This window comes from Zootoca vivipara, chromosome 4 (assembly GCF_965207765.1).
Source record: "Zootoca vivipara chromosome 4, rZooViv2.hap1.1, whole genome shotgun sequence".
Classification (NCBI taxonomy): domain Eukaryota; kingdom Metazoa; phylum Chordata; class Lepidosauria; order Squamata; family Lacertidae; genus Zootoca; species Zootoca vivipara.
In genome coordinates, this window is record NC_142587.1 from 101,798,295 (window position 1) to 101,822,996 (window position 24,702).

The 24,702-nt window shown below is 46.1% G+C and overlaps 2 protein-coding genes across 2 annotated transcripts in view; both read left to right on the top strand.

Moving 5' to 3' along the window:
- Window positions 1-24,702, top strand: part of LOC118085582 (uncharacterized) — a 193,969-nt gene that overhangs the window by 142,017 nt on the left and 27,250 nt on the right. The window contains exon 7 of the mRNA XM_060274116.2: window positions 15,712-16,622. Within this exon, the coding sequence (XP_060130099.2) occupies window positions 15,712-16,622 (911 nt within the window). The remainder of the gene's footprint in view (window positions 1-15,711; window positions 16,623-24,702) is intronic.
- Window positions 8,341-24,702, top strand: part of LOC148686093 (zinc finger protein 213-like) — a 36,601-nt gene continuing 20,239 nt past the window's right edge. Inside the window, exon 1 of the mRNA XM_088668959.1 lies at window positions 8,341-8,526. The gene's annotated coding sequence lies outside the window, so the exon portion shown is untranslated. The remainder of the gene's footprint in view (window positions 8,527-24,702) is intronic.

Sequence of the window (24,702 nt, forward strand, 5' to 3'; positions counted from 1 at the left end):
AAGAATAATAAGGAATTGTGACAAATTAATAAACAATTAAGTGATGCACGGTGCAGCAAGGAAAATGAGGTGGAAAGAGAAGAGACCTGTTTGGAGGAATTGGAGGAAAACCCACAAATAATAGACAGTATTAATAATTTGGAATTTAAAAGTTGCAAAGGAGAGGAGGAAGAAGGCTGGCAGAATGTCCCACAAGTGGGAGATGTGGAACAGAATTTGGATCTGAATAAAGAACTCCTCAAGGGAGAACCAGGGGGGACTATTGCACTCCCAGTGAGAGAGGGAGTGCAAGGAAATCTCTGGGAAAATGGGAAGAAAGAAGCAGTAAGAGAAGTGGGAAAACAGAGTTGGTTTAAAAAATATTGGTGGAAGTTTTCGGAAAGGGTGGGAGTGGGTTAAAAAGGCTAACTGTATGATTTTAGGCTGGATTGATTGGGAAAGTCCGACACTGGTAGGAAATATGGAATTCGCTGAGACATCTGGGGAATCTGGGTCCAGGGGAAGGGGGGAATGAATTGCTATTAGATTGATTATAAAGATTATGAGGGATGAGGAAATATTAAAATGGAGTTTCATTGCTGGTAAAATTTAAACTAAGGGGAGATATAATTAATAGATTATAAGGATATATATAATTTTTTTTGTTTATTTAATATTGTGAATATTGCTTTTTGATTAATTGAAATAGGGAATCAATGAGGGGGGAACCGGGGAAGTCTAAAATGTTATGAAGATTATATGAGGTTATTATATTTTTTTGTATTTTTTGGCATTTTTCTTTTCCTGTGCTTTTTTCACTTTTGTCTTTCTCTTTTTTGTATTTTTGTATTTTGTATTTTTTGTTGTTGTTGCTCCAATGTATTGTTTTTTCATGTGTGCAAAATGAATCAAGATGAATTTTATATATATATATATATATATATATATATATATATATATATATATATATCTGAAGCTGTATAAAATGTTGGCTGAACGAGGTAACTGTTAGGTGGATTTGACTGACTGAACCGAAAGAGGACTCCTTCGTGGTTCCTCATCATCCTGGGGAAAACTGAAAAGAGGGGTGCTGCATTGTTGTTCAACGTCTTTATAAATGTCTTGGATGAAGGAACTGGGGGGATGCTCATCCCATTTGCAGATGACACCAAACGGGTCAAAGATCAAAGGCAAGAATAAACGGGTAAAGGTAAAGGGACCCCTGACCATTAGGTCCAGTCGTGACCGACTCTGGGGTTGCACACTCATATCGCATTATTGGCCGAGGGAGCCGGCGTATAGCTTCCAGGTCATGTGGCCAGCATGACAAAGCCGCTTCTGGCAAACCAGAGCAGCACATGGAAACGCCGTTTACCTTCCTGTAGCGGTTCCTAATTATCTACTTGCATTTTGACGTGCTTTCGAACTGCTAGGTTGGCAGGAGCTGGGACCAAGCAACGGGAGCTCACCCCGTCACAGGGATTCGAACCGCCGACCTTCTGATCAACAAGCCCTAGGCTCAGTGGTTTAACCCACAGCACCACCTGGGTCCCTAAAAATAGTACCACTTTATTCTGCCTTGGTCAGATCCCCCCTAGAATACTATGTTCAGTTCTGGGCACCACAATTTGTTGTTGTTTAGTCGTTTAGTCGTGTCCAACTCTTCGTGACCCCATGGACCACAATTTATGTATCTTAAATATTGTTTTCCCACGGTAATCAAGATGGGGGAACACAATCCATATTCCTTTTATAACACATGGCCAATGTTTATTGAATACCTACAGTATATTGTTAAGACTGTTGCAGGAATCCATCCAGCACTATGGGGAATTGTGTCGTGATCTTTTAGACTAATCAAATGAAACGTTAACATATTGCAGGATGAAAGTCTACAATTCCATCAGGACAAGTTATTTGTTGTTTACTCTTGTAACCATTGCTTTCTTTGAAATTATCTTTTGTACCATGAAGATAAATCTAAGTAATTTTTTTTTAAGGAGGTGGGGAAATCATGTGTCCTATTCCATTAATCTGCTTGCATGTGTGGAGTGTTATTTGGAGACTCACAGTAATTTCACATTATCTATGGGTTTCTGTGTGTTCAGCACACATAATTGCTGGTGAGACTGAATAAAAGATAAGATAATCTTTATTGTCATTGTCCCCTTGTGGGAACAACAAAATTACTTGGTTACCACATCCGCTGAGATAAAGCATTCCACATAATCCAAAATTAATACAAAACACTAATTAAAACAATGTAATACAATACAATATAACAAGTAAAATAAGATGACTTCAAAGTCCAGACTTTCCATTTAGGGCCAAAATCGCTCTAGAGAAGAAACTGTTCCTGAGACGGCTCGTTCTTGCCTGCATAGTTCTATATCTCCGTCCCGATGGCAGGAGCTGAAAGAAATGGTGACCAGGGTGCGTTGGATCTCTTGATATATCTAGTGCTTTTCTGTGGCACCTGGTGGTGTAGATTTGTTCTAAGGTGGAGGGTGAGCAGCCAATAATGCTCTCTGCTGTTTTAATAATTCTACACAGCCCTGCTCTGTCCTGGGAAGTACAGCTTCCGTACCACACACATAAACCGTACGTGAGCACGCTCTGTATGGCACAGTGATAGAAGGCAAGCAGCAGCTTTTGTGGAAGATGGTTTTTCCTTAAAATTCTCAAAAAATACAGTCTCTGCTGTGTCTTCTTCACAAGCCCCCTTGTATTAACACTCCAGGACAGATCCTTCTGTAACTCAATGCCTAGAAATCTAAACGTTGTTACCCTCTCCACACAGATTCCGTCAATCAAAAGTGGCTGGACCTCGTTCTTCCGTCTCCTAAAGTCCACCACAAGTTCCTTTGTTTTCTTTGTATTTATGAGCAAGTTATTAACTCTGCACCACTCTGTCAGCCGCTCCACCTCATCTCTATAGTCCGTTTCACCCTCCCTATCAGAGATGAGCCCGATCACTGTTGTGTCATCTGCAAATTTGACAATCATACGTATAATCATACGCCACAATCATACGTATAAAGAGTACAAAGGAGCGGACTAAGCACACATCCCTGTGGTGTTCCTGTGTTAGTTCTAAGCATATTAGAGGTATAAGGGCCCAACCGGCCCCTCTGGGAGCGATCTGAAAGAAAGTCCAGTATCCACCCACAGAGTGATAGCAGGAGCCCCAGGTTTCCCAATTTAGACATCAGACATCATGGTAGAATGGTATTAAATGCCGAGCTGAAATCTACAAAAAGCAGTCTGGCATAGCTCCCCCACTGCTCCATATGTGCAAGAACAGCTTGGAGGGCAATTGCCATTGCATCCTCTGTTGATCTTTTCGTTTTATAGGCAAATTGGAATGTGTCCAATCCCTCTGGTAGGCAGGCAATAACATAATGTCGTACCAGCTTTTCAAAACACTTCATGATTATGGGTGTGAGTGCTACTGAACGAAAGTCGTTCAGATTCTCCGGATTGAATTGGTACTGGAACAATAATAGAAGACTTCAGGCAAGATGGGACAGTAGTCTGGGCTAGGGATCGGTTTAAAATCCCAGTGAAGACTCCTGCTAGTTCATAGAATCATGGAGTTGGAAGAGACCACAAGGGCCATCCAGTCCAACCCCCTACCGAGCAGGAAACAACATCAAAGCATTCTTGACATATGCCTGTCAAGCCTCTGCTTAAAGACCTCCAAAGAAGGAGACATAGAATCAGAGAATCATAGAGTTGGAAGAGACCACAAGGGCCATCCAGTCCAACCCCCTGCCGAGCAGGAAACACCATCAAAGCATTCTTGACATATGCCTGTCAAGCCTCTGCTTAAAGACCTCCAAAGAAGGAGACTCCACCACACTCCTTGGCAGCAAATTCCACTGCCGAACAGCTCTTACTGTCAGGAAGTTCTTCCTAATGTTTAGGTGGAAGCTTCTTTCTTGTAGTTTGAATCCATTGCTCCGTGTCCGCTTCTCTGGAGCAGCAGAAAACAACCTTTCTCCCTCCTCTATATGACATCCTTTTATATATTTGAACATGGCTATCATATCACCCCTTAACCTTCTCTTCTCCAGGCTAAACGTACCCAGCTCCCTAAGCCGTTCCTCATAAGGCATGTTTCCAGGCCTTTGACCATTTTGGTTGCCCTCTTGACTTCCGATCCTCTGAAGTGCGGCAGTGCGGGGGCTGCTTTCCTTCAGACGCCTGGCACACAGCTCCTTGCCTTTGCAGCCCCCGCACCACCGCACTTCGGCTCTGAACCCCGGAGCCGAAGTGCGGCCATAGAAAACCTCGTCGTCCTGCGAGGCAACCTCCGGTCGCAAAATCCATTTGTCTAGCGAAAAATTCGTCTTACACGGCATTCGTTAAGTGAGGCACCACTGTACACCTCTTTGGGCCACCCAGATACCTCTCCTTAAATCCGCTCTGGCTGAGCTATACAGCATCGTATTTCCACTCCTAAAAGCAGTATTTCTTGCCTTTAGCAACCCCTGGACCTCCCTTGTCATCCAGGGCTTCCTCTTTGGGTAGATCTTTATCCGGCGCCTCTGTGTTACATTGTCAGTGCAGAACCTGATGTCTGGTAATCCAACACTTCCTCCGTATTTTAATCAATTGCTTTTTCTGTTTTATTGTAATTTTATTGGTGTGAGCCGCCCTGAGCCCGGTTTTGACTGGGGAGGGCGGGGTATAAATAAACATTTATTATTTTTTATTATTATTAGTAAGAGTCTCTACGTCCTGTTGGGCAAATACCTCCCAATCTGTGTCATTAAAACAGTCTTGTAGCTGTCAAGATGCTTCAGCCGGCCATATTGTAATACTCCTCTGTATTGTTGGAATCCGCTTCCTCAGTGGAATGTATACAGGAGTCAGATTGGCCTAGGTGCGCCAGAGGTTCAGCTTTATAGGCCTGCTTGACATTCTTTACATGTTGATAGAATTTAGGTAGGACTACTTTCAAATCTGCCTGGTTGAAATCCCCGCATACAATAAATGCAGCCTCAGGATACTTGCATTGTTGTCTGTTAACAGCACTGTGCAGTAGACCCAATGCCTCATTGATGTTCACATCAGGTGCAATATATACTATAGTTATCAGTACTACTGTAAATTCTCGGGGGATGTAAATAGGTCTGCATTTGTTGTTGTTTAGTCGTTTAGTCGTGTCCGACTCTTCGTGACCCCATGGACCATAGCACGCCAGGCACTCCTGTCTTGCACTGCCTCCCGCAGTTTGGTCAGACTCATGTTGGTAGCTTCGAGAACACTGTCCAACCATCTTGTCCTCTGTCGTCCCCTTCTCCTAGTGCCCTCCATCTTTCCCAACATCAGGGTCTTTTCCAAGGATTCTTCTCTTCTCATGAGGTGGCCAAAGTATTGGAGCCTCAGCTTCACGATCTGTCCTTCCAGGGAGCACTCAGGGCTGATTTCCTTCAGAATGGATAGGTTTGATCTTCTTGCAGTCCATGGGACTCTCAAGAGTCTCCTCCAGCACCATAATTCAAAAGCATCAATTCTTCGGCGATCAGCCTTCTTGATGGTCCAGCTCTCACCTCCATACATCACTACTGGGAAAACCATAGCTTTAACTATACGGACCTTTGTCGGCAAGGTGATGTCTCTGCTTTTTAAGATGCTGTCTAGGTTTGTCATTGCTTTTCTCCCAAGAAGCAGGCGTCTTTTAATTTCGTGACTGCTGTCACCATCTGCAGTGATCAAGGAGCCCAAGAAAGTAAAATCTCTCACTGCCTCCATTTCTTCCCCTTCTAATTGCCAGGAGGTGATGGGACCAGTGGCCATGATCTTGGTTTTTTTGATGTTGAGCTTCAGACCATATTTTGCGCTCTCCTCTTTCACCCTCATTAAAAGGTTCTTTAATTCCTCCTCGCTTTCTGCCATCAAGGTTGTGTCATCTGCATATCTGAGGTTGTTGATATTTCTTCCGGCAATCTTAATTCCGGCTTGGGATTCATCTAGTCCAGTCCAAACTCCATGGACAAAGACAACAGGTCTGCATTTAAGCGTCATAAATTCCACAGTTGGGGAACAATGACTAGCTATCACGGCGTGGTTTGTGCACCAGCAGTTGTTCACATATACACAGAAACCTCCCCCCCCCCTTCTGTATAGCCTGTTAGTTCTATGGCTGAGTCAGGTATAAGTGGTGTTAGCCAAGTTTCTGTAATCAGCAGAAGAAAGCATTCACTCACTGTTCTCTCAGTTGCCACCCACAGCTTCCACTCCTCCAGCTTGTTCACCAAAAATCTCACATTCGCTGTAGAAATGCTGGGAAGTGGTAAGTTATCATGCTGTGTTTTCAACCTTAATTGCCTTAGTTGCCTTCCTCCCCTGCAACCTCTCTTCTGTTTAGAGGTCTCTCCTGTGCCTCTTTCCTCCCTGGTTCTTTGAAGTCAAAAAATATTCCTTGCAGATGCGGAGACACTCACAATTTATGCAGTGCTCGCTCCTTAGCCGAATAGATAACATATCCTGTTGACTATAAACAAGTCTTATTTTGGCAGGACAAAAAAGCCAAATTCTGAGTTAGGGAGCAACCAGCCGCTGTGTCTCCATGCGCCGCCATCTTCCTAGCAAATTCCCTTTGACTGCTTCTGTATTGTTTCAAATGTGACTTCACCACCAGATAAGAACAAATAATATTGTTATGTCGTGAGTGCGATTTCAGCTCTTCGTGAAGTCAGCTCAGAATAGTGATTCAGCATACTAGCAAGGAACTGCTAGGAGTCAAGTATAACAGGAACAGTCTTCTTTATTGCAGTAGGAATCTTGACTGGCTGGAGGGAAAGGGTGAGCTCCTTTTATACTCTCAGGAGCAGGGGTTGGGGAAAGGATACATTTAGATTTTGGTGGGAACCTATCAGAGTGAGGATCCAAATTGCGCTAACAAGTTAACCAATAGCAACTGTCACCGCACCCATTTGAATCGCCCAGGAGCGGGAAAGGTAGTTACAGGACTAGCAGAGAAACTCATGTACACAAATTAAACAAATACATAACAAATATATATTGCTGACAAATCATACCATAGTCAGCTCTTTAATCTCCACCCCAACAAACCCCGCGCTGAGCTTGAGCAGCTGCTTTCTTCCCATTTCTTAGGTGGAAATAACTGATAAGCAAGATGGGAGATAGACCCTTTCTCCTCAACCTTTGGGAATCGGGGGGGGGGGCTTCCTTCCAGCCCTTAGTCCTGCTCCTGAAAGCTTGGCAGATGTAGAGTATTTGCTCTCACACTGCCATTACTTAAAAATCAATCTTTTTTAAAAAATTTTTTAGATAGATATAACTTTATTGTTATTCTACATAGTACAACGAAATTGAATGCTGTCCCATGAAAACAAAAACACCATTTTAAAATGGTATTACAGTGCTAAAAAGGCTCAAGCAACTGATTCCTGTAGAAGTTGGCATCTTAGTGAGCCCAATGCCATTCTGCCAACTATCTCACTGCCAGGTAACTAATCTGGAAAGCTGTGCTGTCATTTCTGTAAAGACTATAGTGTCCCTTGAATTCGCAATTAAGTATTTCTGGAAGGGGAAACTTTTGTATATTAGCATAAAAATCATGCATAATAATTACTAGACAGAAAAAGCATGCATAAGAAAGTATTACTCATTTATGATGGGAATAGCATTTATTTATTTTGAACTTCACTCCTGAATTCTAGGATGAGATTCCTTGCTTCCTGCTGATGTAAACAGCAGTGTGTGTGTGTGTGTGTGTGTGTGTGTGTGTGTGTGTGTCCTGTCACAGTCCTGTCACCTCCTGTTAATAAAGTGTGTGCCCAAAGACTAAGGGAATCATGTAGGACCTCGAAGCTGAAATAATGGTGTAAAAGATGAGACTGTCCCCCAGAAATGTCTCTGGAAGAAAGAAAGGCCCTCTGGAATGAAGGATGCGACAGTGAAGTCAGACCTGGTGTGTCTCCCTCCATGCTGCCCGATGGAGCTGGTTGCCCTCGGGTCGGACCTGTCCGATGGAGACCCAGAGCCTTCAGGAAGAGAGCCATTCCCCCCCCCCGTGACCCTGCCAGGCCACCTGGCTGCTTCCCACCAGCTTCACCTGCAGCCCAACCTCGGGACTTGGGATGCTGCTGCTTCCCAGGAAGACCCAACACGACCCTCCCTCTCCTCTCCTCTCCTCTCCTCTCCTTCCCCCCCATCCGGACCCAGGAGAAAAGCTCTCCAAGGACGGCTCTCTCTTCCTCCCTCTCCCACTCTCTCTCTCTCTCCTCCACTTTCTGGCCAAGGGAGGGAGAAGCCAAAATCCCCCCCAAAAAGCATCTCTTCCCATATAGGCGTAGCCGAGGGGGGGCAGCAAAGCGAGAGAGGGCTGAGCTGGGTGGACTCGGCTGTGCAAGGGTTAAATGGAACCGAGCTGCCTTCCTAGAGAGGACAGGAAGCAGGGGGGCAGGTCCTCCAAAGCCAAGGCCCCTCCTTCCCTCCCCAGTCCTCCTTTCCTGCTTTGCTGTCTCTCCTGCAAGGGCTGCATCGCTGTCCCCTCCCTCCTGGGATGATCTGGTGAGTCTCTCTCTCTCCCTCCCTCCCTCTCTCCCTCCCTCCCTCCCTCCCTCCCTCCCCCCTCCCACCCTCTCTCTCCAGAGCGTGCAGTGGGGAGATGGGGGGGTCCCAGGGCTGCAGCAGGGGGGGAATGCTGGGGGGGGGGCAAAGCCACGTCAGGGAGGAGAGGGTCCAGCCAGGGAGGAGGGGCGAGGTCTGCAAGGCTCTCCTTCCTGGAGATCAGAGGATCCCAAACTCCCACCAAATCTCCCTTCTTCGGACAAATGCGTCCCTGGGAGTTTAACTCTGTGTGACGTCACTCAGCGTCATTGCACAACAGAGGAAACGTGCAAATGGTTTTTCAAAGCTGGAATTGGAGGTGGACTAGTCCCCCCCCCCAATATTAAAATACCCACTAGGAGGAGGGAGGGAGGAAAGGTGGGAGAGAGAGGCCAGGAATAAAGAGAGGGATCCCAGCCCATAGTCTGGCTGCTGCATTGGGACCAGTTTCCCATTCGTCTCCAAGGGCAGCTCCACACGGAGGCCACTGCAGCAATCCCCTCGCACCCAGAGCATGGCATCCCAGGACCACATCCTCTCTGTCCCAAAGGGATGGTTGCTGGAAAAGCAGCCGAGACGGAAATGGGCGCTGCTACTCGCTGAGCCTCCAGGGACCTTGGCATCAATGGCTGTGTGTGTGTGTGTGTTAAGCTGTCTAACAGAATAATAATAATAATAATAATAATAATAATAATAATAATAATAATAAATTACCCGCCTAAATTTCAAGGGAGATACCTTGGGCCACATCCACTTCTCCCTCAGGGGGTTGGCCAGATACGTACCTGGCCTTCAGAGCAAAGAAAGAGGGACCCCACCCCAGGAGCCTGTCTTGAGAGGCAGAGAGTCCAAGTGCAAGAAAATGAGACAGAAGCAGGGGGGTGGGATGGGGAGCAACTCCTGAGGACCCCCAAGTTTGGACCACCCACTAAAGCCAAGCATCCATTTTTCACAAGATAGAAATGACTCCCTTGTCAGTCAGTTCTGACTTCATGCATTGATTGGAAGGCAGGACAAAGCAGGCTGATTCACCTCCCAGAAATCCCTTCAGTTGCCTCCACATTTTGCATTGCAAGAGGGCTAGAGACTTACTTCTTCCCCTCTTCCTCATCCTCTTTCTTTTCAGAAAGATAACTATGGTTTGGGCTGTAGTGCAGTCCAGCCCTGGTTCCTAGCAAGACGCATCCATGCTTGCTTCAGGGAACCATTTCCTTCTGATATTATACAACTTTTGTAACAGAACTTTGTTTTGTAGGATTTGGTAGAGCTTCTCATTGCAACAGACAGAACTTGGCAGAAGACCAAAGGGATCTCTCAGAGGCTTCCTGAGAGCACAGATGGATGACCGAGACTCAGCTGGCCCTGAAGCAGGAAGAGGCCATGGCATCCAAACTGGGACCAGTGGGGGATTCTGGGAAAACCCAGTGCAGAAGATCCTGGGTGAGGAGGACACCCTCCGCTCAGAGGTGCAGAGCCAGAAGTTGAGGCAGTTATGCCAGGAGGCCAAAGGACCCCGAGAGGTTTGCAGCCGACTCTACCACCTTGACCATCAGTGGCTGAAGCCAGAAAGGCACACGAAAGCTGAGATGCTGGACCTGGTGATCTTGGAGCAGTTCCTGGCTGTCCTTCCCCCGGAGATGGAGAGCTGGGTGAGGGAATGCGGAGCGGAGACCAGTTCCCAGGCGGTGGCCCTGGCCGAAGGTTTCCTCCTGAGTCAGGCAGAGGAGAGAAAGCAGGTGAGAGAGACTTTCCTCTGGATACTCCCAAGGGGTTCCAAACAGGACAGAGAACTTCCCATAATGCTATACTGATGACCCATTCTTTTTCTGGGAAGGTATCCATGGAATGAAATGTATTTGTCTTTGTCATTCTCTTTTTAATATTTCTCACCATTCCTTCTCTGTTTTGAATCCTTGTTGGTTCTTTCAGGAAAATGATCATTTTGCAGAAATGGACCTGGATTCCTGTAAGGCAGAGAGGCCTCCGTTGGACACCAGAGAGAGGCCACTGGGTAAGGAGGAAGGTGGTTTTTCTCCATTTGTTCTCATAATGTTGGTTTTCCAACTAATCGGTGGGTTCTTTTCATCTTGTTTTTTTTTAGGGGGGGGGGAGTGGGGTGGCTGTTGGGGCCAAGGGTCCAGAGGAGGGGAGATGTATTTCTGTACAACAAACATACGAAATGTAGTTAGAGATGCTTTGTTTTTTTAAATTTTTTTTTAAAAAAACCTTTATTGATATTCAGGTAAAAAATACATATGCGCAAACAAAACATACATTTACATCTACGAAGATTGGTTACATAACAATTACTTAGGTAAAGGTAAAGGGACCCCTGACCATTAGGTCCAGTCGTGACCGACTCTGGGGTTGCGCGCTCATCTCGCATTATTGGCCGAGGGAGCCGGCGTATAGCTTCCAGGTCATGTGGCCAGCATGACAAAGCCGCTTCTAGCAAACCAGAGCAGCACATGGAAACGCCGCTTACCTTCCCGCTGTAGCGGTTCCTACCTATTTATCTACTTGCATTTTGACGTGCTTTCGAACTGCTAGGTTGGCAGGAGCTGGGACCAAGCAACGGGAGCTCACCCCGTCACAGGGATTCGAACCGCTGACCTTCTGATCAGCAAGCCCTAGGCTCTGTGATTTAACCACAGCGCCACCTGGGTCCCACAATTACTTATTTCAATTACTTATTTCATATAAAAGAAGAAATCTGGCAATGAAAGAGAGAAAAGGAAATAAAAAAAGGTAAAACAGGATAAGGTAATAAAAAAGGGAAAAAAGAAAGTAAAAAGCAAAAGAGGAAAAGGAGTTTAAGAGAAGAAAGAAAAAAGAAGAAAATTGAAAGGTTAAGAAAGCCTTATACGGCTTTTTCGACTTCCACCGCTACTCCATACAGTAATTCATCTAAACACATATATATATCTGTCTTTTGGAGTTGCCTTCGTCTTGAATTTACTAATTCCAGTAGGGTTATTCTAGACACAACCAGATTTTTGCCCCCAGACCTTGTTTCCCTAAGTATTCATTTAGACACTCCCATTGTTTTTGAATTTTATCTTTAGATTTATGACGAATTATATCAGTTAATTTTACTAGTTCTAAATATTCACACATTTTATCTATCCATTCTCCTTTTGTTGGGATGTTTACACTTTCCCACTTACTCGCAATTAGCAGTCTTGCAGCTGTTGATGCATACATGAAAATATTTACTTTCTCACTGGGTATATTGTTATTTAGAATACCTAGAAGATACAAGGGATATTTAACAAGGGATATTTTTAATATTTTTTTTAATTTCTTCATGGATCAATTCCCATAATTTTTTAATCATTGGGCATGCCCACCATGTATGAATGCTGTTACACCTCCAGCATTTATTACTAAAGGGATTATTCATTTTTGCCAATTTTTCTGGAACCATATACTATCTATGGTGCATTTTTATGTAGTTTTCTCTTAATGTGTAACATGCAGTGAAGTTTATATCTTTAATCCAGAATTTCTTCCAATTTTCTTCTGGTATTTCGTACCCTAGATCTTTTCCCCATTTTAGCATCCATTTCCCCTTTATTTCTTCTTCTGTATTTATATTTCCCAACATTCTATACATTTTAGCAATTATTTTCTCATTACTTTGAAATATCTCATTTTCCAATTTTGTTATCTTGATTCCAATTCCCCTGGTTTTTATATCTTTTTCATATGTCGCTTTCAGTTGGAAAAATTGCAACCAGCTTAGCCCAGTCCTCTTAAGTTCCTCATATTCCTTTAAGGTAACCTTCCCGTTCTTTTCTTCGATTACATCTCTATAAGTTAACCAGGGTTTTCCCTTATTTAATTTTAGTGTAGTGTTTGCCTCTACTGGAGAGACCCATCCGGGTATTTTATCTATAATTATTTCGCTAGTTCTTTCCCAAACCTCCAGTAGAGCTTTCCTTATTAGGTGATTTTTAATCCCCTTATGTATTTGAGTTTTTCCATACATCAGGTAGCCATGCCACCCGAATATTTTATCCCAACCCTCTAAATTCAGAATTTCTTTGTTTTTTAGGAGTATCCATTCTTTAAGCCAGCTCCAGCAAGCTGCCTCATAATACCTTTTCAGGTCTGGGAGCGCAAATCCTCCAGATTCCTTTGGTCTTATCAGGTTTTCCATTTTTATTCTGGCTTTTTTCCCTTGCCAGATGGCATCCTGGCATCCTGCTTACCTTTTCTCTCTTCCAGGTGACAGAATGATTCCGGCAAGAGCTCTTGATCCGTCTTTTCATGGGGGCAGAAGGGAAACAGCAGCTGTGGAACCAGATCAGGTCAGGGGAAGCTGCCTTGTGGGGACAGAGGCTGAGAGATGGAGCAATGTCATGGACTGGTTGGGCACAGAGGAATGGTGGGAGGATGCACCTGGGGAACCAGGAAGGGAAGGTGGCTCAGAGCCCAAGAAGTGGAGGTAGAAGAAGGATGGGTGGTCAGAGGGAGAAGAGGGAGAAGCCTGGGAAGAGGAGATGTCAGAAGCTGAAGGGGTAACAGGGCTTAGTGAGCTGGGAGACTCTGTGACAGAATGCAGTCCAGAATGAGGCAGAAGAGGAAGGAGGTGAGTGGGAGGAGGGAGGTGGAGAGGCAGAGGTGAGTCAGGAGAAGGAGGAGCCACCGGTGGCTCCCTATCCTTCTTCCAGAAGCCACCCTCCCTGCTTGTCTCTCAGAGCCAGGAGACGTCTGACAATGGAGGAGCAAAGGCAGGCTGCACTGTTCAATCGCTTGCCAGAAACCCCAGAGAGGATGGGACTTGGAAAGCTTTGGGGAGCCAGGGGCTTTGACTCTCGGCAACTGAGTTCATAGAGGAAGACCCTGTCATGGAATTCTGCTCAATATTGATCCAGAGCAGAACTCCAATGTATAGTTAGCAAATTGGCACTGTCCATAAGAAATCCAGTTGCAGCAGACTTTACTTACATGACATAATAAGTCTAAAGCTTAACACTAAGCATACTATATACAGAACACCAGAAGGAACAGAGATAGAAAGAGTATGTGAAACCCAGGCTCCTTCTGGCCTCTTCTCATCGTCACCATGACAGAACAGAAGAGATAAGAGAACCACTTTAACCCAGCTCTACTCAGCTTCTCCAAAGGAAGATCCCAAACATCAGGAACCTTCTGCTTGTTTCTTTTATGCAGAGAAGCTTCCAGAACCCTCTTGAATTAATTAGAATATGAAAGATCACTACACATCAGATCAATACTTTCTGTACTAAGAAATGCAAACTGACAGACGCTCAGGGAATGAGCTCCTGTTCTGAAACTCAGCCCAGTCTGTGAATATTGTGTTCTTGCTAAGAAAGAGTAAACTCCAGCTGTGAACTGTGGGATTTCCTGCCCAGATAACTCTGACACCAGCCTTCTCAATGTCCCATGTAGCATTCATCTGTAGTTGCAGTTTTCATGGATTCCTAGAATTGAAAGGGACTCCAAGGGTCATCAAGTCCAACCCCCTGCATTGCAGGAATGTCAGCTAGATTTCTATATTCATCATAGAATGCTACAAATAGGCTTCTAAGCAGTGGACAGATGATTAGAAATAGTGGTCAGGATTCACCTAACCAGCCCTGTCCGCTGCAATATGGGGCCTGCCCTCCATTCCTCCCCCTCTCCATGACCCCATGACCCCCTTGAATTTGGCTCTAGGGCACTGAGAGGGAATTCCCCGGAACAGGACATGAGGAGAGGAGAAAGTGGATCTTTCCATCAGGCAAACTGGAATGCTTGCATAGGCAGAATGACTTGAAAAACACAAGGAGGAGTACCACCTATTTACACAAAGATGAACACCCAAAATTAAAACGCAGAATTAAATAATTCAATTAAAGGGTAAAATAAGCATCCATAATTAAAATGTGCAGCAAATCAATCCTATTGAAACAACACAGCAATTAACAGGAAGGAAACAATAGGACATTGTGTAGCAGATCATACTTATGCTGTCTCAGAAGAAGTAATTTCCCTTTTTCTTTCAGGGTCCAGTGTGCTTTGAAGATGTTGCTGTTTGTTTCACGGATGAGGAGTGGGCGTTGCTGGATCCTAACCAGAGAGCTCTGCATAAGGACGTCATGGCGGAGAATTGTGGGATCGTGGCCTCTCTTGGTAAGGCTCCCTGTGGAATCATAATATCTCTTTTTAAATTCAAAACAGCTCTCTGTGATGAACATCATATTGTTGTTGTTGTTTAGTCGTTTAGTCGTGTCCGACTCTTCGTGACCCCATGGACCATAGCACGCCAGGCACTCCTGTCTTGCACTGCCTCCCGCAGTTTGGTCAAACTCATGTTGGTAGCTTCGAGAATACTGTCCAACCATCTCATCCTCTGTCATCCCCTTCTCCTAGTGCCCTCAATCTTTCCCAACATCAGGGTCTTTTCCAGGGTGTCTTCTCTTCTCATGAGGTGGCCAAAGTATTGGAGCCTCAGCTTCACGATCTGTCCTTCCAGTGAGCGAACATCATATATTTTCACAGAATTCAACAGCTCCCATACAACACCTGGGATTTCAATTTTACCACAATAAACCTTGAACAGTAAATTACTGTTTTTTCTTTGAATGATCTTCCTCCAGTTGCAGCTTATTAAACAAGGATCAGCCTGGTCTCAACTGCCCAGGCCATTTAAATGTAAACTTCAGAGTTCTTAGGGAAGTTGAAGTAGCTTCTTTCAGGTTTTCAGTTTCTGTTTTTGCTCCTGTCAGTCTTTGGTTGCCAAAAGAGAAGAGTGACATTGGAAATGGAGGGGATGCCATGATGGAGCCAAACAAAATCCATTCAAGAGAAGAGCCAGGCTTATCGAATCACAGGTTCCCCTAAGGATGTCAGTTGATCCCCATTAATTAATGCACCCAGCCCTTCAGTGAAACTATCCATCTAACCCACTTGTGATATTCCTCTATGACCAGTCTTAACAAGTATTCTACCTTAATTTCTCCCCGAGGCTCTAATCCATTTCTCTTCATTGCAGATAGCGATGGAATGGAAATCAAGAACAAGGATGACCATGACAAAATCCTCACAATGGAGAAGCCGTATCAATATCTTGAATGTGGAAATAGTTCAAATTCCACTTTACATCAAAGAAATCCCATTGGGAAGAAAGCATATCAGTGTGTGAAATGTGGAAAGAGCTTCAGTACGAACTCCTCTCTGAGTTCCCATCAGAGAATTCATACAGGAAAGAAACCCTATCAGTGCTTGGAATGTGGAAAGAGCTTCAGTCGGAGCTCTGACCTCACTTCCCATCAAAGAATTCATACAGGGGAGAAACCCTATCAGTGTGTGAAATGTGGAAAGAGCTTCAGGAAGAGCTCCCAACTCTCTTCCCATCAAAGAATTCATACAGGGGAAAAACCTTATCAATGCTGGGAATGTGGAAAGAGCTTTAGTCAGCGTGGCAATCTCACTTCCCATCAAAAAATTCATACAGCAGAGAAACCCTATCAGTGTGTGGAATGTGGAAAGAGCTTCAGTACGAGCGCCCATCTCACTTCCCATCAAAGAATTCATACAGGGGAGAAACCCTATCAATGTGTGGAATGTGGAAAGAGCTTCAGTTACAGCTTCTCTCTCACTTTCCATCAAAGAATTCATACAGGTGAGAAGCCCTATCAGTGTATGGAATGTGGAAAGAGCTTCAGTACGAGCGCCCATCTCACTTCCCATCAAAGAATTCATACAGGGGAGAAGCCCTATCAGTGTATGGAATGCGGAAAGAGCTTCAGTACGAGCTCCTATCTCACTTCCCATAAACGAATTCATACAGGGGAGAAACCATATAAATGCATAGAATGTGGAAAGAGCTTCAATGACAAGGCCAATCTCAATTCCCATCAAAGAATTCATACAGGGGAGAAACCCTATCAGTGTGTGGAATGTGGAAAGAGCTTCAGTCAGTACTCCAATCTCACTTCCCACCAAAGAATTCATACAGGGAGAAACCCTATCAGTGTGTGGAATGTGGAAAGAGCTTCAGTCAGTACTCCAATCTCACTAAACATAAGAGAATTCATACATAGTTTGTAAAAAAAACACCCTTTGTATATAATGGTACCTCAACATCCGAACGACTCAACTTCTGAAGGTTTCGACTTCCGAAGTCGACAAACCCGGAAGTCTTTTCTCCGCACGTGCGTTCTGCGCCTCCGCAGAAGCGCAAAATTGCGCTCCGTGCATGCGCAGAACGGGTGCTTGGACAACAGAAAATTTCGACTTACGAAGACTGCCACGGAATGGATCGTCTTCGTAAGTCCAGGTACCACTGTAGCTTTAGACGTCACACAAATACGCACCTTTTTAACCAGGCCTTTGGCTGTTTGACATCTAATGCCGTTTTTTAATGTTGTGGGAGCGGGGTTACAAATGTGTATTTTTTTTCTTTTTTATGTTGTAACCAACCTGAGACCTGTGGGTGTAGGGAATAGGAGCCAACTCTTAGAGGCCGAGGGGTCTCCCCCCCCCCAGTAAAATATCTGAAGCTGTGTAAAATGTGAAGAACTGGTAAAATGTTAGGTGAACGAGGTAACTGTTAGGTGGATTTGACTGACCGAACCGAAAGAGGACTCCTTCATGGTTCCTCATCATCCTGGGGAAAACTGACAAGAGGGGTGCTGCAGGGTTCTGTCCTGGGCCCATTGTTGTTCAACGTCTTTATAAATGTCTTGGATGAAGGAACTTGGGGGATGCTCATCCCATTTGCAGATGACACCAAACGGGTCAAAGATCAAAGGTAAGAATAAAAAGGTAAAGGTAAAGGGACCCCTGACCATTAGGTCCAGTCATGACCGACTCTGGGGTTGCGCACTCACCTCGCATTATTGGCTGAGGGAGCCGGCGTATAGCTTCCAGGTCATGTGGCCAGCATGACAAAGCCGCTTCTGGCAAACCAGAGCAGCACATGGAAACGCCCATTGTTGTTCAATGTCTTTATAAATGACTTGGATGAAGGAACTGAGGGGATGATCATCCCATTTGCAGACGACACAAAACGGTGAGTGAAGGCCAATGTTGCAGAATCAGATCAAGGGAAGGAATAATACCACTTTATTCTGCCTTGGTCAGGCCCCACCTAGAATACTGTGTCCAATTCTGGGCACCACAATTTAAGTATCTTAAATTTTGTTTGCCAGGGGAAATGAAGAAGGTGGGGGAACACAATCCTAATAATAATAATAATAATAATAATAATAATAATAATAATAATAATAATAATAATAATTTATTATTTATACCCCGCCCATCTGGCCGGGTTCCCCCAGCCACTCTGGGCGGCTTCCAAAAAAACAGAACTTCTAAAATACAGAAATCCATCAGACATTAAAAGCTTCCCTAAACAGGGCTGCCTTGAGATGCCTTCTAAAGGTCTGGTAATTGTTCTCTTTGACCTCTAGTGGGAGGGCATTCCACAGGGTGGGTGCCACTACCGAGAAGGCCCTCTGCCTGGTTCCCTGTAACTTGGCTTCTCGTAATGAGGGAACCGCCAGAAGGCCCTCGGAGCTGGACCTCAGTGTCTGGGCAGAACGATGGGGGTGGAGACGCTCCTTCAGGTATACCGGACCGAGGCCGTTTAGGGCTTTAAAGGTCAACACCAACACTTTGAATTGTGCTCGGAAACGTACTGGGAGCCAATGTAGGTCTTTTAGGACCGGTGTTATGTGATCTCGGCGGCCGCTCCCAGTCACCAGTCTAGCTGCCGCATTCTGGATTAGTTGTAGTTTCCGGGTCACCTTCAAAGGTAGCCCCACGTAGAGCGCATTGCAGTAGTCCAAGCGGGAGATAACTAGAGCATGCACCACTCTGGAGAGACAGTCAGTGGGCAGGTAGGGACTCAGCCTGCGTACCAGATGGAGCTGATAAACAGCTGCCCTGGACACGGAGTTGACCTGTGCCTCCATGGACAGCTGTGAGTCTAAAATGACTCCCAGGCTGCGCACCTGGTCTTTCAGGGGCACAGTTACCCCATTCAGGACCAGAGAGTCCTCCACACCCGCCCGCCTCCTGTCCCCCACAAACAGTACTTCTGTCTTGTCAGGATTCAATCTCAATCTGTTAGCCGCCATCCATCCTCCAACCGCCTCCAAGCACTCACACAGGACCTTCACCGCCTTCACTGGTTCTGATTTAAAAGAGAGGTAGAGCTGGGTATCATCAGCATACTGATGGACACCCAGCCCAAACCCCCTGATGATCTCTCCCAGCGGCTGCATATAGATGTTAAAAAGCATGGGGGAGAGGACAGAACCCTGAGGCACCCCACAAGTGAGAGCCCAGGGGTCTGAACACTCATCCCCCCCCACCACTTTCTGAACACGGCCCAGGAGGAAGGAGCGGAACCACTGCATGACAGTGCCCCCAGCTCCCAAGCCCTCTAGACGGTCCAGAAGGATGTTATGGTTGATGGTGTCAAAAGCCGCTGAGAGATCCAGCAGAACAAGGAAACAGCTCTTACCTTTGTCCCTAGCCCGCCTGTTACCTTTTATAACAAGTGGCTAATGTTTATTGAATACATAAATTGTTAAGACTTCTTGCAGGAATCCACCCAGCACTCATGGGAAAATGTGTCACAATCTTTTAGAGTAATCAAATGAAATTTGTAAGACATGGCAGGATGAAAGAGTGCAATTTTTTCAGGACAAGTTATTTGTTGTTTACTCTTTTAACCATTGCTTTCTTTGAAATTATCTTTTGTACCATGAAGATAAATCAAAGTAATTTTTTTTAAAGGAGGTGGGGAAATCATGTGTCCTATTCCATTAATATGCTTGCATGTGTGGAGTGTTATTTGGAGACTGTAACTCCCAGTAATTTCACATTATCTGAGGGTTTCTGTGTGTTCAGCACACATGATTGTGGGTGAGACTGAATAAAGCACTTCCTAGGAAATTCCCTTTGACGGCTTCTGTGTTGTTTCAAATGTGACTTCACTTACAGATAAGAACAAATAATATTTACTGCTGACAAATCATACCATTGTCAGCTCATGAATCTCAACCCCAACAAACCCTGCGCTGAACATGAGCAGCTGCTTTCTTCCCATTTCTTAGGTGGGAATAACTGATAAGGAAAAGGAGAGATAAGGAAAGGGGAGATAGAGCCTTTCCCTCAACCTTTGGGGATCTGGGGGCTTCATTTCAGCCCTTAGTCTTGCTCCTGAAAGCTTGACAGATAAGAAGTATTTCAGGGGTCCCCAAACTTGCCCGGCTTTGGGCCGGATGCCCGCCGCACCGATTGCCTGGTGGGCTGGAGGGTGGGGTAGTGCACGCAGGGGGGCGCCCATGCACATGCGTAAACACTATTTCTGGCACACTCCCAACCTGGAAAGCACTGGAAATAGCTTGTGCGCATGTGCAGAAGCCTCCTCCGACCCAGAAGTACACTTTTCCAGGTCAGAAGTCGGCAGACGCGCCGCACCGCGCCAGTAAGAACAGGCAGCAGCAGCAGGCGGTGGGAGTCCCCAGGGGTCGCATAAAAGAGCCTCGGGGGCGTATGGTGCCCCCGGGCCATAGTCTGGGGACCCCTGAAGTATTTGGTCACACAGGCCATTACTTAAAAATCAACCTTTTTACATTTTTAAAGAAATGGTATTACAGTGCTAAAATGCATCAATAAAGCAATTCCTGTAGTAAAAGGTAAAGGGACCCCTGACCATTAGGTCCAGTCGTGACCGACTCTGGGGTTGCGCGCTCATCTCGCATTATTGGCCGAGGGAGCCGGCGTATAGCTTCCAGGTCATGTGGCCGGCATGACAAAGCCGCTTCTGGCAAACCAGAGCAGCACATGGAAACGCCGTTTACCTTCCCGCTGTAGCGGTCCCTATTTATCTACTTGCATTTTGACGTGCTTTCGAACTGCTAGGTTGACAGGAGCTGGGACCAAGCAACAGGAGCTCACCGCATCACAGGGATTCGAACCGCCGACCTTCTGATCAGCAAGCCCTAGGCTCAGTGGTTTAACCCACAAAGCCACCTGGGTCCCTAATTCCTGTAGTAGTTGGCATTTTAGCGAGCCCAATGCCACTCTGCCCACTGTCTCACTCCCAGCTACCAGTAACTAATCTGGAAAGCTGTCCTGTCATTTCTGTAAAGACTTCAGTGTCCCTTGAATTCACAATTAAGCATTTCTGGAAGGGGAAATATGCTTTTGTTTAAAAAGCACTAATACTGGACCACGTAATCATCATCATCATATAAAAAATATATATTTATACCCCGCCCTCCCCAGCCAAGACCTGGCTCAGGGCGGCTAACACTGGATATAAAACAGCTGGTTGAATTACAACATAAGAACAAAATTAAATAAACATTAAAATTAAAATGCTGCCTCATACGGAAGGGAAAGGGAAAAGGAAATGGGGGAGGGAGTCAGGCTGGCTCCAGGCCAAAAGCCAGGTGGAACAACTCTGTCTTACAGGCCCTGCGGAAAGAAATCAGGTCCCACAGGGCCCTGGTCTCAGGAGACCGAGCGTTCCACCAGGTCGGAGCCAATGTTGAGAAAGCCCTGGTTCTAGTTGAGGCTAATCTGATTTCCTTCGGGCCCGGGACCTCTAAGGTGTTACTATTTATGGACCTTAAGGTCCTCCACGGGGCATACCAGGAGAGACGGTCCCGAAAGTACGAGGGTCCTAGGCCGTAAAGGGCTTTAAAGGTCAAAACCGGCACCTTAAATCTGACCCTGTACTCCACCGGGAGCCAGTGCAGCTGGAAAAGCACTGGGTGAATATGCTCCTGTGGCAGGGACCCCGTGAGGCAGAGCCGTCTTTCCCTTTGGGGTTACTGGCGCTTTGCACCAGGGTGCCTGACCTCTGGGGGGTGCTCCAGCGAGTCCCGCCAGCTCCCTTCAAAGCGGCTTCCCCCCCCCTCCCTGGCTGACTCTCCTGCAAGGCAGCAGCTTGAGTCAGGAGCAGCAGCCTTGCGGCGCTACACAGAGTGCCGCTTCCACTCCTCCTCTTCCTCCTCCTCCTCCTCCTCCTCCTCTCTGAGCTCGGCGGTGGCTGGAGGCTCAGCACACCTCCCCGGCAAAGAGACCCGCCGCCATGGATGTGGCGCCCTCCTCCTTGTCCGCTTCCCACACACGGAGGCGGCGTTGCGGCTGAGGACACTCGAACCCAAATGCTCGCTTGGTGGCGGTGGGCTCGTCCTGCTTCCTGGGGTGGAGGAGGAGGGGGCGCCTCGCCTCGCCTCATGCCTGCATGGCAGGGGGTCGCGGCTGCCTCCGTCGCCCTGGACTAGCCGCAGGCGCTTGCCATGGCAGAGGCGGGCGCTGAGAAGACTGGCGGGGGCCACACAAGGGCTGAGGGCAGCAGCGGTGGCCGGCACAGGTGAGAGGAAGGGCGGCGGCGAGCGGGGAAGCGGTACGTTCTAAATCTGTACGGCTGGTGTTCATCGCGCAGAGAACAAAGTTTCTGCCATTACAGTATATTTCCTATTCTGTTATCCCATCTCATTTGCTCATTGACTTAGTTACTGCTGTTATTTGCTCCTCCTGGTCCATGGAACTTAGAGGAACAAGGGTGATAAGTGAAGAAATGGTTACTCTTCTGAAAACTTAAATATAGTGAAATGTCTCTTATGAGTACTTTCTAAAACTCCATTATTGCCCTTTCACAATCTCTACCTCTCCCTCCTGCTCTCCTGCCATAAGGTAAAGGTAAAGGTAAAGGGACCCCTGACCATTAGGTCCAGTCGTGACCGACTCTGGGGTTGCGCGCTCATCTCGCATTATTGGCCGAGGGAGCCAGCGTATAGCTTCCAGGTCATGTGGCCAGCATGACAAAGCCGCTTCTGGCAAACCAGAGCAGCACATGGAAACGCCGTTTACCTTCCCGCTATAGCGGTTCCTATTTATCTACTTGCATTTTGACGTGCTTTCGAACTGCTAGGTTGGCTCTCCTGCCATATTAAATGCCAAATAGCAGTGCCCTTCTATATGAATGTATTTATACAAATAGGTAAATGTTCTTCTGCATTTCAATTTAGGTGAAATACTATATAATGGTTTCTAGGTGGAATACATTTGAACAATAAAGAGCTATTTGTTTACAACTCATCACTAAAACCTTATGCACATAATCATTAGTAATGTATTTCAGGTGGAGTTTTACAGCAGATTTGTTCAGATGCTGATGCTTGGAAAAATTCAAGTTATAAATAGTTAAAAAGCAAGCAGTGTATTCAATTGAGATGGTTATTTATTAAAACCACATAATAATTACAGGGTTTTTTTTCTTTTTCTTTTTTGAGAAAAAAAGGATTTGAAACCCCCACTCGGCCATGAAGCTCGCTTTGTGCCCTTGAAACAGTCACTTATCTTAACCAACCTCACAGAGTTGCTGTGAGGATAAAAAGGGAATGAGAACCATAAAAAGCCCCTTGATCTTTTTCAACAGCAATCCATTTAAGCATTTAATAGCAGCAGCACCAACCTTACCCCCATATTCCTCCAATTACAGTAATCACTTCTCCCTGCATATTGCTTCCACAGTGAACATAGTCCTCCCCAGCTCACTGTCCCACTGCGGCATTTCCCGGGGGGGGGGGGACATACTCAGAAACTGGATAACAACACCCCACTTGTGAAGCACACAGTGAATATTTCTCTCCACCATTCCCCTGTGACATGTTACAAAAACAGCCACAAAACATTTGGGCAACTTGATATATATTAAAAATTAACACCTGTAATTGCATAATTTGTAATTGAAGCCAATTGGCCAGGAGAGATGGGTTAGCGGGTATAAGGCAGCAAAGATACCGTAGTAGGCAAGGCTTGACTGCCATCCAAGAAACAACTTTTGGAACTGTATTTGAGAAGCTTTAAAAGATCCCTTGTGAGACTAAGACCTGCTTTTTGAAGCTGCTTCTTAGAAAGCAAACAAAATTTGCAGGTAGGTGTGCTTCTATGTTCGGAAAACACCAGGAACCAGTAGCAGCAGCAGCAGCATCTCAACTCTTTGAGGTTTCTCCCATAAAAGAACTTCTGAAAGCAATGTTTGATATGAAGGTGCGCAGGAAAATGCTGGTCTCCTAAGTACAGCGCTTTCCACTTATGCCACATAGACTCTCTGCCAGCATAGACCCTCTGGGGATGAAAGTCAAATGCTAACAGATGCCATGTGATCTTGTTGCATGATAAAATTCTATACAGTAAGCGACATAGGAGTTAACATTGCTACAGATCTCTGCTGTAAGCTGCTTAAAGCACATTGAATTTTAAAGACAAAACAGCCTGACTAGGCCTGCAGCCTTTGATTCCCCCCCTCATAGAACTGTAGAGTTGGAAGGGATCACAAGGGTCATCTGGTCCAACCCCCTGCAATGCAGGAATCTCCGCTAAAGCATCCATGCTAGTTTGTTTCTGGGAGGGAAACACGGGGGGGAGGGGCGGCGGAGGGTTTTTTGCACCACGCTGGATACCCTAAGGATACCTTTTGCACAGCGCTGGATACCCTTAAGACGGCCCTGCCGTGAGGAGCCTCACTGCAGCATTCTGCACCCGCTGGAGTTTCTGGGACAGCTTAAAGGGCAGCCCTGTGTAGTGCGAATTACAGTAGACCAGCCTGGAGGTGACCATCACATGGATCACTGTGGCCAGGTCGGGGCGGGAAAGGTAAGGGACCAACTGCTTAATGGAAGGCAATGGCACTAATTGGGCCCCTGCAAGAGAAGGGAGTTGGTCCCTCATCCCCATGCCATTCCAACCCAGCCGCCAGAGGACCTTTGTCTTCAAAGGATTTAGTTTCAGTTGGCTCCCACAAAACCATCCCACAAAACCTCCAAACATCTGGTCAGTGTGTCCGGGGCCGAGTAGGGGTGGCCGTCCATCAGCAAATAGAGCTGAGTGTCATCAGCATATTGGTGACAACCCAGCCCAAAGCTCCGGACAATCCAGGCAAGGGGGCGCATAAAAATATTAAGAAGCATCAGAGAGAGGATTGTGCCCTGTGGCACTCCACACACCAAGGAGTGGCGCTATGCCATCTCCCTCCCTAGCGCCACCCTCTGTCCCCAACCAGAGATAAAAGAGCCCAGCCATTGTCGGGCTATGCCCTGTATCCCCACGTTGTCGAGGTGGTGGAACCTGCCAGCCCTGCGCTCTAGAAACCTC